Source organism: Podarcis cretensis, assembly GCF_951804945.1.
Source record: "Podarcis cretensis genome assembly, chromosome: 1".
NCBI lineage: Eukaryota > Metazoa > Chordata > Lepidosauria > Squamata > Lacertidae > Podarcis > Podarcis cretensis.
This window is the reverse complement of record NC_137170.1, coordinates 45,180,229-45,194,278: the sequence shown is the minus strand read 5'-3', so window position 1 is coordinate 45,194,278 and position 14,050 is coordinate 45,180,229. Positions and strand designations below refer to the sequence as shown.

At 41.4% G+C, this 14,050-nt stretch overlaps 1 protein-coding gene across 3 annotated transcripts in view; it reads right to left on the bottom strand.

Moving 5' to 3' along the window:
* Nucleotides 1-4,502: 4,502 nt before the first annotated feature.
* Nucleotides 4,503-14,050, bottom strand: part of TYRO3 (TYRO3 protein tyrosine kinase) — an 81,609-nt gene continuing 72,061 nt past the window's right edge. For 2 of the 3 annotated variants that reach the window (XM_079964423.1, XM_079964422.1), the window contains exons 18-19: nucleotides 12,946-13,082; nucleotides 10,626-12,484 (exon numbers count right to left, since the gene is read on the bottom strand). In XM_079964423.1, coding sequence (XP_079820549.1) covers nucleotides 12,109-12,484; nucleotides 12,946-13,082 — 513 coding nt within the window. In that variant the 3' untranslated portion in view covers nucleotides 10,626-12,108. Of the gene's footprint in view, nucleotides 5,474-9,005; nucleotides 12,485-12,945; nucleotides 13,083-14,050 lie in introns of those variants that run through there. The other variant, XR_013835568.1, reaches the window with a different exon arrangement.

Sequence of the window (14,050 nt, the reverse complement as noted above, 5' to 3'; positions counted from 1 at the left end):
CAATTTCTTTACCTGCTTACAATTTCTCTGTAAATATTCAATAAACCGTTTCCAATTGCTGCTTGCAAATTTGGGCTGCCTTTTTCTCGCTACCCTAAGAGACTTGATGCTTGGATTTTTCTTGCAGAGAGCCATTGGTCAATGGGCATAGCCAGGATTTATCAGTAGTCTAGCAGATTCGGAATGGAATGTCTCAACAACAGTTGTTTTAAATCGCTTTCTTTTAACCCCAAGTGCTCAGAATAATCTGTCAGAATTTTCTACCATTTCTGCTTTTTGTTAAGTATTTTTCTTTTATTTACTTGATGTGAGGGGCAGCTGGCCCCTCCTGGCTACACCCTTACCAACAAAAAAGGAGCAATGAGAGCATAGGGCAGTGTGTTGTACACCAGGGAGGGGAACCTGTTCCAACTCGCATCATACCTGATCACTGACCGTGTTGGCTGGGCTGATGAGAAGTGGAGTTCAGCAATCTGGGAAGCAAAAGGACTATTTACACTTGGTACTGTATATTGTTCACCCCTTGAGGAACTTTATCTAGTCATGACATCCTCGGATATACATATGCAGTGAAACAGCCACATACTGATTTAAAACATATGATTGCAACCAAATCATTTACAGATAGGTAGCCGTGTTGGTCTGCCATAGTCAAAACAAAATAAAAAAATTCCTTTCAGTAGCACCTTAAAGACCAACTAAGTTAGTTCTTTGTATGAGCTTATCTGAAGAAGTGTGCATGCACACGAAAGCTCATACCAAGAACTAACTTAGTTGGTCTTTAAGGTGCTACTGAAAGAAATTTTTTTATTTTGTTTCAACCTAATCATGTAAGAGATGGAGGTGAGCAATGGTCCAAACTGAACTTGCTGTATAAAGTTCACATCCAGGGTCTAAGGAAATATAGAACTAGATTGGATTTGTGGTGTACAAAGTTTTTGCTACATATAAGTATCCGTGATACAGCCCTAAAACAAGCCTTCAAAAGATACAGTGGTACCTCGGGTTAAGTACTTAATTTGTTCCGGAGGTCCGTTTTTAACCTGAAACTGTTCTTAACCTGAAGCACCACTTCAGCTAATGGGGGTCTCCTGCTGCCGCTGCGCCGCTGGAGCACGATTTCTGTTCTCATCCTGAAGCAAAGTTCTTAACCTGAAGCACTATTTCTGGGTTAGCAGAGTCTGTAACCTGCCTGAAGCATATGTAACCTGAAGCGTATGTAACCCGAGGTTCCACTGTACGTGAAGGATTTGCCACCTTCCATTCCATAATGGAAGAACAGTCTTCTTACAAAGGCCCCCAGGTTAATAAAAAAAAAAAGTGAGTGTGAAACCACAATACAGTGGTACCTCGGGTTACATACGCTTCAGGTTACAGACTCCGCTAACCCAGAAATAGTACCTCAGGTTAAGAACTTTGCTTCAGGATGAGAACAGAAATTGTGCTCCGGCGGCACGGTAGCAGCAGGAGGCCCCATTAGCTAAAGTGGTGCTTCAGGTTAAGAACAGTTTCAGGTTAAGAACAGACCTCCGGAATGAATTAAGTACTTAACCTGAGGTACTACTGTATATTAAAGTGGTCTGTGTATAGAGATTACCAATATTGAATGCCTATTACAAAGATTTTGTACCATTCTAAGGAACCTTTCAGGGCAGCTTATAAAATTAAAATACAACAATTACAAATAAAATCTATTAATAATTAATTACAAACCAGCAGCACAAAGATAACCTAAAACAAATCACTGAGCATATGGTTCAGTGTCTTCTAGTAAAGGGTGTTACCAGAGCTTATCTGGGCACAGATGAAAAGCAGTGTAGAAAACCTTCACTAGCTATTTCTCACACAGATGGATAACCAAATGTGGATTGTACAGGGGCAATGAAGATCTGAAAAACAGCAGTGGCCTATTTCAGAAATAAAGTGCAAGCAAATGTGATGTTTGAAGTTGTCCAATAAGTTGGCAGTGGAACATGTGAAAAGGATATAGGGGTCTTAGTAGAACACAAGCTTAACTTGAGTCTACAGAGTGATGTAGCACCAAAAAAACCCAAATGCTATACTTGACTGCATCAACAGACATCTAATGTCCTGATCAATGGAAGTAATATTACCACTCTATTCAGTACCTGGAGTACTGTGCTCAGTACCTGAAATATACTCGGAGTCGAGAGTGGATTTCATGCTCTTTATTCAGCTCATAGTGGTGAGGAGGAATGGAAGTTCCCCCAGAAAGAATGTCTGCTTTATATACATTATTTACACAATGGGCCCCACGTGATTGGCTAATTCTGGGATTCTCCTGTAGGCCAATCAGATTGCGGATTCATTTCCACCTGGAGCTGGATTGGGTGGCTCCTGTGGACCAATCATACTGCTGCATTTTGGATCCTATTGTTCTAGGACCAATCAGACTGCTACATTTTGGATCCTATTCAATTCAGTACCAAATTTACAAATTTAAGAAGGTATTGACAAGCTGGAACGTGTGCAGAGGAGGGTGATGAAGGTGATCAAGGGTTTGGAAACCAAGCCTTATGAGGAATGGTTGAGGGAGTTTGGTATGTTTAGCCTGGAAAAGAGGAGCTGATAACCACCTTCAAATATCTAAAGCAGGCTTCCTCAAACAGCCCTCCAGATGTTTTGAGACTACAATTCCCATCATCCCTGACCACTGGTCCTGCTAGCTAGGGATCATGTGAGTTGTAGGCCAAAAACAACTGGAGGGCCGAGTTTGAGGAAGCCTGCTCTAAAGGGCTGTCACATGGAAGATGGAGCAAGCTTGTCTTCTCCTCTGGAGGGTAGGACCCAAACCAATGGATTCAAGTTACAAGTAATACATCTGTGATAAGTACTGTAATACATCTTTTACACTTATATTTTCTGAAGTATAAATAAAAACAAAAACAAAAAAAATTTAAATTAACTCAACAATGCATTCCCAAGACTTGGGCTTAGTGCAATTGAAAACACTTCCTACTTCTCAAGAAAAAGAAGCAAATTCAGAATATTTACAGTAGGGGATTTTTTTTACACCGGGGAGCCCTTTTGTATCATTCATGAGTAACCCCCTGGGGGCTGCATGTCAATGGTAGGCGGAGCCAGATGCAAAAGTGGGTGGGGCTAGAGACAAAAGTGGGTAGAACAATGACTGTGACTCTTGGTGTGTATGCTCCAGCGATCTAAAAGCGGCTACCACACCTCCTCCCTCCCTCAAATCTCCCTATCCAGGCAAGCAAGAGGCATTGAAAGACACATTTCAGTCAAGCAAAAGCACTCAAGAAAGGTACAGTTCAGAGCCAGTGAGGGCATGGTGTGGGGAAGAGTCCTGGAAGCCAGCTAGAGAGGACATGTGGCCCTCCAGGACTGAGGTTTCCCACCCAGCTTGACGGTGCCATTTAACAGCCCTTCCTTGTCTCTTGTTAAACAACCTCCACCTTTGTTTCTCGTTTCGTGTTCCTTGGGTGGCGGATAACAAAATGTAAGAGTCGATAAGTCAATTTTGAAAGGACTTGGAAGTATCTTGACAGAAAGCCCCTCCATAGCATCCGTCTCAGATCAAATATTCCACAACAGGAGCAGAGCCAGCCCAGTACATTTTGCTGCCTGAGGTGAAGAAGAATTTCATGCCCTGGACAGGCCGTTGAATCTTATTTCAATACTGGCAATGGGATAGCACACACTGTGGCACCTGAGGGCAGCAGGCAGGTTGTGGGGGCACAGAGCAGGCCACGAGGCATGCACAGCTCTGTCCTCCAACAAGTTACAGCCAGGGGGCTGCTTCCCAGCACCAGCTGCCTGAAGCAATCGCCTCACTCTGTCGAATGGCAACACCGACTCTGATGAGGAAGTTTTGAGAAGTTGCTGGCATTAGACTTCACAAAGCAGTGCTTGATGAATGGTTTATAACAGGAGGAAAGGCTTCGGCAGCTGCAGTGCTAAAGTAGTCATGCATCATGAGAAAGCTGGTACACTTCTATCCTTCCCTTCAAATTTGTCAACTCAACCTTGAGAACAATGTTTTAAGCAGTAGTTTGATCTTGGGAGAGGGGACGCGGGTGGTGCTGTGGGTTAAACCACTGTGCCGCTTGGGCTTGCCGATTGAAAGGCCGGCATTTTGAATCCCTGTGACGGGGTGAGCTCCTGTTGCTCGGTCCCAGCTCCTGCCAACCTAGCAGTTCGAAAGCAGGCCAAAAAGTGCAAGTAGATAAATAGGTACCGCTCCGGCGGGAAGGTAAACGGCGTTTCCGTGCGCTGCTCTGGTTTCGCCAGTCATCATGGCCACATGACGTGGAAAAAACTGTCTGTGGAAGCAGACAAAAGCCGGCTCCCTCGGCCTGTAAAGGGAGATGAGCGCCGCAGTTGTTTGCGACTGGACTAAATTGTCAGGGGTCCCTTTACCTTTACCTTTGATCTTGGGAACAGTCAAGTTTGTTTCTATTTTGAACCTTTTAAAAAAGCAACGGTAAAGTGATGACATGAAGGGAATAAAAAGCAAGCACTAGGACACAGTACATAGTTTATTTTAAAAAAGCATAAAAACTAATGACATGCTTCAGAAAATTAGATTTTATATATACACTTGCTCTGCTTGCTAGGTGGCTGCTGCAGGAAACATAAGCTGCAATCTGATGCACATTTGTTTGGGAATGAATCCCACTGAACTCATGAGACTTAATTCCGAATGAAAGAGGCACAAGTGGGAGCTGCAACAAAAGGTTGCAGCATGGACTGCTTCTGTTTAGGGTTCCATCCCACCTCCCCAGTCAAGCAGCATTCTAAGTCATTGAGCATGCTCAAGCCTCTTTAGGGTCCCTCTTAGGTTTGTTTTCCCCTTCATTATTTTTGGTACTTCAAACTTTTAACCTGTTGATACTTCCCTCTTATGTGTGGGTGATGCTGTTCTGATCACACAAGCAAAGATGCTCACTCTTGAATACTGGAACTAAAGGGTCAGTCTGTTCAACAACATGTTTCACACTGCTTGCTATGATAGCACAGGTATGGTGAGAAGGCAGCACTTGGTTAAGAACTATGTTCTCACCAGTCTCCTGTAAACATGTTTAGTAAACTTGAGGGAGGCAGGGCATAACGTCTAACAAACTCCACTCGACACCCATGTTGAATTATTGCATAGGCCATTCATTGGGAAGGTTTCTGTAGGACAGTTGCTTTGACTGTCTTAATTCAATCAGGTGAGTGTCCATAAAAATCCCAGGTTCAAACAACTGCAGTATGCTGAAGAATTTCCACGCTGGAAATTGCAAAATACTTATTTCACATATGCATTCAGACTCAAAAGTATAATTTGAAACTTGGGCTTCCATCACAATATTTTGTAGAGGAACTGGTGAGTTTTGTTAAATAGATAGAGGAACTGTTCTAATGAAATTTTTTGATCCCAAAGCTAATGCTTCATTCCAGAACACAGAATATGGCTTTCTCAGCATTGACTGCATAGAACCATTTTTAACTCATATTTTTTTTTAATTAAAATTTTTATTACATTTTCAGTTTACAGAAAAGAAAAAGAAGGACAAACCAGAAAAAAGAAAGAAAGAAAAACAATCCAACTTTCAAAATACATTTTTAAGTTACTAACTGGACTTCCCCACATCTCCCTCACCCTGCGTTCTTTACAATAAACATATCAGCAAATTATTACCTTGTTTCGTATCTTATTTATATCTTTCAGAGTGTTTTACTTCTAAATTTAAAGTACCTTTTGTCAAATATTTATACCTTAAGATAATACATAAAATAACTTTAAATTTCAACTTTTTCTTACTTATAACTTAACTTTCTATTTTCCTAATCTAATTGCAGGAGCTAAAATTTCCAAGTCATGCAGATTCTTAACATTCATACAACTTAGAATGTTTTTGTAAATAGTCCTTAAATTTCTTCCAGTCCTCTTCCATTGTCTCTTCTCCCAGATCTCGGATTCTGCCAGTCATTTCAGCCAGTTCCATATAGTCCATCAACTGCGTCCGCCACTCTTCCAGCGTGGGAAGGTCTTGTATCTTCCAATATTTTGCAATGAGTATTCTTGCTGCTGTAGTTGCATACATAAAAAAAGTTCTATCCTTCTTTAACACCTTTTGGTCCACAATGCCCAGGAGGAAGGCCTCTGGTTTCTTAGGGAAGGTGTATCTAAACACCTTTTTTAACTCATTATAGATCATTTCCCAGAAGGCCTTCACTTTTGGACAAGTCCACCAGAGATGAAAGAATGTCCCTTCAGCCTCCTTACATTTCCAACATTTATTATCGGACCGATGATATATTTTTGCAAGTTTGACTGGGGTCATGTACCACCTATATATCATTTTCATAATATTTTCCTTCAGGGCATTACATGCCGTGAATTTCATTCCAGTGGTCCATAACCTTCCCAGTCTTCTAACATAATGTTGTACCCAATATCCTGAGCCCATTTTATCATGGCTGATTTGACTATCTCATCCTGGGTGTTCCATTTAAGCAGCAAGTTATACATTCTCGAAAGCGCCTTGGTCTTAGGTTCTAACAGTTCTGTCTCTAATTTCGATTTTTCCACCTGGAATCCTATTTTTTTGTCTGACTTAAAAACCTCTTGAATTTGAGCATAATGAAACCAGTCTTGCACCCTATTCTTTAATTTTTCAAAGCTCTGCAGCCTCCAATTATCTCCATTTTTTTTCTATTATTTCCCAGTATTTCGGCCATCCGGCCTCCATATTGGGTTTTTTTCGAACCTTGGCCTCCGCTGGTGATAACCACCTCGGGGTCTTACCTTCCAATAAGTCTTTGTATTTTGTCCAGACCATAAATATAGCTTTCCTGACAATATGGTTTTTAAACATTTTATGAACCTTTACCTTATCGTACCACAAATATGCATGCCATCCAAAAACATTATTATACCCTTCCAGATCTAGGACGTCAGTGTTCTCAAGGAGTAACCAATCTTTCTTTTTTTTATATAATAATATTTATTAAATTTTGTATAACCAATAAAGAACATACATAATAACATAATATTTTCCATTATCCACATTTCATTCTCAACTTTGGACTTCCTCACATCTCTTGTTCCTGCTTTCTAAACATAAATTTTACCAGCAAATTATTAACTTGATTTAATTCATATAATAGAATTTTCCAATATTTAATGTCTCAAATTTTGGGGTTTAACATACTCTTATTGAAACTTAATCATAAAATATTACTTATCCCAAATTTATCTTTTCATCTTCCAATTGAATTTAAATTTATATTCTTTATAACTAGTTTGTTGAAGCCATGTTTTTGCTAATCTTACATCTTTCTTAACAATCATACAATTTACAATATTTTTGTAGATAGTCCTTGAATTTCTTCCAGTCTTCCTCCACCAGTTCTTCTCCCAGGTCTCGGATTCTGCCCGTCATCTCCGCCAGTTCCATATAGTCTATCAGTTGCATCTGCCATTCTTCCAGTGTGGATAGTTCTTGAGTTTTCCAGCTTTTAGCGATGAGTATCCTTGCTGCTGTTGTAGTGTACATAAAAAAGGTTCGATCCTTCTTTTGCACACTCTGACCAACAATGCCCAAGAGAAAGGCCTCTGGTTTCTTAAGGAAGGTATACTTAAATACCTTTTTCAGTTCATTATAAATCATTTCCCAGAAAACCTTCACTCTAGGGCAAGTCCACCAGAGGTGAAAGAATGTTCCTTCAGGAGTAACCAATCTTTCATCCAGCAGAAAGCCGCAGCTTCATAATATAACCTTAAATCTGGCAGGGCAAACCCCCCTCTCTCTTTTACATCCGTTAATATTTTAAATTTTATTCGGGGCTTTTTGCCCTGCCAGACAAACCTAGAAATATCTTTCTGCCACTTCCCAAAACACTCCACTCTGTCCACGATCTGTAGGGTCTGAAACAAAAATAACATCTTCGGCAATACATTCATCTTTATAGCTGCAATTCGACCCAACAAGGAAAGTTTCAATCTTGACCAGATCTCTAAATCTTTCTTAATTTCTGACCAGCATTTTTCATAATTATCTTTAAATAGATTCAAATTTTTGGCAGACAAGTTTACCCCTAGGTATTTTACCTTTTTAACAACATTTAACTCTGTCTCTTTCTGAAACCCATCTATTTCCAAAGGTGTCAGATTTTTCTCCAAAACCTTGGTTTTTTGCTTGTTCAGTTTGAACCCCGCTACCCGACCAAATTCATAAATTAATTCTAACACTCTCTTCGTACTAGATTCTGGCTCCTGTAGTGTTAAAACCAAATCATCTGCAAAAGCTTTCAATTTAAATTGTTTCACTCCGACCTGTATTCCTTGTACCAACCGGTCTTCCCTAATCATGTTCAAAAGCACCTCCAGAACAGAAATAAATAACAGAGGGGATAGGGGGCAACCTTGTCGTGTTCCTTTTTCAATTTTAAATTCTTCTGTCACCACATTGTTTACTATCAGTTTAGCTTTCTGCTCTGAATAAATTGCCTCTATTCCATTTTCAAACCCCCGTCCCACTCCCATCCCTTCCAAATTTTTCTTCATAAACCTCCAAGAAATGTTATCAAAGGCCTTCTCCGCATCAACAAAAATTAACACTGATTTTGTATTAATGTTGGTTTGCAAAAGTTCCAAAATATCAATAATATTCCTAGTATTATCAGACAAATGTCTTCCTGGGAGAAAGCCTACCTGGTCCTTGTGAATTACTTCATTTAATACTTTTTTAAATCTACTTGCCAAAATATCTGCAAAAATTTTGTAATCCACATTTAGGAGTGAGATGGGACGGTAGTTCTTAAGTTGAGTCTTTTCAGTTTCCACTTTAGGGATCAATGTGATGAAGGCTTCTTTCCACGATTCCGGTGCCTTCTTCCCCTCCAAAATCTGATTGCATACCTCCATTAATGGTTGTATCAAATAATCTTTCAATATCTTATAATACTTGGAGGTAAGCCCATCCGGACCTGGAGATTTGCCCAGTTGCATATTCTGGATGGCACCCATTTTTAACTCATAAAACCATTTTTAACTCATACCACCAGCAACACATCTATTACTTGCTTTTGGTAACATAGTGTTGTGATGATGGGAAGCCCATATGCACAACAGGTACCACGGGCAATAAAAGCATACCACTGATGATGTTTGCACAAATCAAGAACTTCCCCCTAGCTCATGCTGTTTCTTTATTATTATTATTATTAATTGAATTTGTATACTGCCCTTCACCCGCCGAGCTCAAGGTGGTTCACAACCTAACAGATTTATTAATACGTGTAATATTTCTATGCTTGCTTTTCACGAAAACTTAATGCAAACCACCAGACCTTTAGCCACTCCATTGTTCATACAATCAGCATGGTTACTGTTGCATAAAAGGAGAGAACAGGGCCTAGTTCCAGCTGCATAGCCCGCCCTTCCCCATCCTGGCTTCTGTTTCGTAGTCATGCTGAAGGATGGTGCTAGAGGCGGGGCAGGGATGGAAAAGCTTTGATGAGTTATTGACTCTGCAAAGTTCCTGGCACGTGAGAGTGACCCCTCCAGTCTTTTAACCATCTAGAAAAGCATATGTGAACAATACTGGTTAAAACCTGAAAGTGGTAAACGGAATGTGAGAAGGGGCCTTGTCAGTGTCTCTCAGGAGGATCTGTTTGGTGGTTTGAATTCCAGTAATTCTAGATTACCTTGTTTCACAAGGGGCAGGAAGAAATGTAGCCTCAGTGAGCACTAAATGAAACAGCAAAAAAAGGAAAGCATGACCAGGGCCGTCTTAGGCATATCCGGTGTCATGGTGCAAAGATCCCTCCAAGGCCCCCCTCTTTTCCAAAGTTGTCGACTTGTTGACCTTTTCCCAAGCCTCTGCGGGGGTCGCTCTCCTTCCGCGGAGGCTTGGGAAGGAAGCTGCAGCCCGCCAGTCATATAGTTGGTGGGGCACAGCTGGCAGGTGTGCAGGGAAAGGGGGGGCCGCCGGCAAAGGCGCGCAGCTCCCCCACTTGCTGTGGTGCCCCTGAGAGGCCAGCGCCCTGGCGCAACGCACCAGTAAGCCCAATAGGAAAAACAGCTCTAAGCATAACTAATAATGCAAACATATTATCAGTGGTATTCTCTTACCATGGGTGGAGTTTTGTTGTGCCAAAAGCCTCTAAGGCAGAGATGGGGAAGATTGTTGGAGAACTGTTCTCAAAATCCGTGACCATTGACCCTACTGGCAGAGGCTGGTGGGAGTTAGGAATACAATAACATTGGGAAAGTCAACAGGTTCCCCATCTCTGCTATAAGAGACCTGCAGCCTGGAAACATATATAATACTAGGCATGATCCAATACCCCTGCTCCCACCGCTTTAATACCTATGGATTTCAACAGCAGAGAGCTACACATACGTTAAGCATTCTCATGGAAACCAGCTGGACCAAAAAATACTTAATTTAAAAATTGATGCACCCAATGCGATTCTGTGGATGCATATTGAATACTGCTGCATCAGGGAATTTTTCTAACAGCCCAATAGGAAGAATTTAGGTTTGCTAAAAATTCAGGCAGCCATGGTAAGGTGTAATGCCCTAGGCATACCTTATGTTAGGAACAGCAAAATACAGAAACACTGACTGACTTACACATTGTCAAAGTAGTCTTCTTCAAAGCGCGTGTTATTCTTTTCAGTTATGATTAATCAAAACAGGCTTATTGGAAAAATGAGAGCTCAAAAATGAACATTTCCTTCTGTAAGGTTACCAAAATACGTGAAGTTATGCTCCAATGCAGTTAAATCTCTGCAGGATGCTGGAACAACCTCTAATGAAGTAAGCCAGTGATTCTCAAAGTCTTTCTGACTGAAAACTACTTCTCTGCATGGAAAGCATTCCATTGGTACCTACTGAGTTTTTCTGCTGATGTCAACTGAGCAATTTCCTTGCTGCAGCTAATATTAATTTTTTTAGGATAAAGTTTATAAAATAAACATCTGTTTTTAATTTAAAGTTCTGCCTCTTACTATCATTATAGACCTCCTTTTCGTATATGCACTTTTTGTACTTTGTCCACACAGCGCTATCCTAGACGTGTCTGCTCAGAAGTAAGTCCCACTGAGTTCAGTGAGATTTATTCCTAGATAGGTAAGTATGCTACTGCAGCCTTAGTATCAAATTTTCCCATGTGCTAACTGCTTGTCCTACACTGGTCTCTCAAAGTCTGTCTGAAGTTTGGTTTCATCCGTATGCATTTGTCACCCTGTCATAGAGTTTTGCTGACAAGGCAACTGTGCGTACAACCAACTTCACGCCAAACATCGAAAAGCAAAGAAAGACAAGAAAACCCAGTCCTGCAGTGTGGGAGAAGGCCAACTCTGCAGGGAGATGTCAGAAAAGCCTTCACCAACTTGGTGGCCTCTAGATGTTTTCTTCTACAAATCCCATCAGCTGCGCTGCCTGGCACTGATAGGAACTGTAGCCAAAAAAGATCTGGAGGGTATCAGGCTGGCAAAAACCGTGCCCGCATGTTGTCGCTTAGCTGCAATGTCAGCCTTGAGGAATGCTTCCATCCAACAACCAAATACTGTAACAATCTGAGAAACGGCGCAATATTTCTTCATTGTACAGAAGCAGCCAGTTTGAGAACCACTGAGGTAGACAAGAGGACTAGGTGGTACTGCTAAACTACTGTTCCCCCTCACGCCCTTAAATACAGTATCCATCAATAGAAGATCATTTCCCAATCTGGTCCCAATCTTCCTTGCTCAGAGCTGGAAAATCTTACCGAAAAAGAGAGCATGCTGAGTAGCACTCTGCTCAACTCTAATACAGTATTCCGTTATCAATTCAGTTGACAAACAGGCATTCGCTGGCTGTAAGTACAGACTAGGCCACTCCCACTGGATTTCATTTCACCATTGCAGGAAGTTAGTTTCAGAAGGCCAATAGGTGATAAAGATTTGTGGTCATTTTGAGCATGAGCCACAGCAACTCAAACAGCTGCAGAAGTAGCTCATTTTACAGCTACCTATGCTGGTTAAAAGCAGCCTACAACTGTCTTTGTAAAGCAGTACCAGATGATGATAAAAATGCACACATCTTATTGGAGGAGAGTGGAGTGTCATCCCCCCCCCTTCCTTTCAGGCTAACATCGTTTTGGTCCCATCTCCAAATCATAAAGAAGGCTCCTGGCTTCCCCCTCAGATGTGTCCGGATGCCTTTCGCTTTCAGCATCACTCCCAAGGCACAAGGGGCTCATGATGTAACGATAGTCACTCGTGACAGCGGTAGCAGCCGCTCCTGCAATGTTCGCGTCACCATCCAATGTTCCAAAGGGACAATCCGTTGAGGGGTCATTCCTGTAAGCTTCTTGTGGCTTCCCAATGTTGACATACAGGGGGTCCTGACTGGATGAGAGCAGAGACAGTCTGGCCAAGATCATTTCTAGCTGCAGTTTCAGGGCTCCAAAACTGGGGCGTAGCTTAGGTTCTGAATGCCAGCATCTGCACATGAGATCGTAACTGCACGACAAACAGAACAAAACAAAATGAGAAAAGAAGCACCTCAGGACAACCAAAGGCTGTGTAAGCAGCACTGGGAACATATATTTATATTTTAAAAATAAAAGCTGCATACCAGTGTGTGTTCCCTCTGCCCAGTGGAACACAGTGGTTAAACAGATTCGTTTCTGTTTTGATTGCAAAATAAATTTTCAAAAGCACATTGGCAAAAGCACATTGAAGGCAAGCTGAACAGTATCAAAATAATATGGAAGAATCTCAATTAAATCATGCAACCCACCCCTCTGTCCATTAAGAAAGCATTCTCTACAATGGGCACAGCCCAATGGGACTTCCTCCTATCTGAGCTGGCCCAAAGTATGGCTGTATTTTTGTGGAACTTCTGCTTATCATAGTGTGGTCTGCACTGCAGAAGAAAATGTTCATGTTTGGAAAACCAAATGGCTTAATAAACTACTCACACATCTTCCAAGCACTCTAGGGGCTGTTTCAGTCTGTTTCCACTGATGAGGTAGTTGTAAATTTCTGCATTCTCAATGCCTGCATAAGGAGTTTGCCCCCGCGTCACAATTTCCCACATTGTCACACCAAATGCCCACTGAAATACAGTAGGGGAGGGGGGAAATATAGTTAAACAAACGGGAGAATCATATTTAAAAACCATTTCAGGAGAAGAAACATGCTTAGAATATCAGTCATCTTTTTTTCAGTCTTGCTCCCAGTATAATCGGACAGAGATGATTCCTGGATTTTCTGTTCCAGTGCAGTTCAGTCTGCATGTGTCAAAGGACTGTGCTTTCAGTCATAATTTTCTATCTTTCCTCCTTCTGTAAATAATCCTAAATAATATTAAAGGCAGTTCTTTACCTGCACAAACTGAGGATCATTTTAACAGGCCCAGAAAAGACAACTAACTGCTAATAGGTATGTAACTCACTGCTTTTTAAAATCCAGTTGTTAATGAACACAAACATCCCTCTTCGGCCGAGGACTACCACAACATTACACTAGAGGGGGCAGTCTTCTTTTCGCAGAGCAATCACGCTATATTAACAAAATTCAATATTTGTATCCTTACATGGGAGCTCAGGGTACCATACAATAGGACAATCAGTGATCTTTCTCAGTAATTGCACCATGTTAGAACGGTGTGAATTGTATTGTGATGTCTCCGGAAGCTGCACAGAAACCCAAGTTATAATGGGCAGCATACAAATGTAAGATATGTGTTCTTTCGTTCTTTCCATTATGTGTGTGTGTCGGGGATCAATGGGCAGGAGAGGGCTATTCTTTATGGGCTTCCCAGAAGCATCTGGATGGCCACTGTGAGAAATGAGATGCTAGGCTAAATAGATCTTTGGTCTGATCCAGCAGGGTTCTTCTTCAGTTCATAGAGAAAATGATGTTCCCCACAGAACACTCTGCCTCTGGCCCACCGTCTAGTTCCCATGACTCAGTGTTCTTCTCCTGCCTCCACTTCCCTCCCTTTCCGCTGTTGTTTCCCTAGCGTCAAAAGCACCATGTGTGCCCTGATGACACGATATAAAGAACAGTAACAACTCTGCA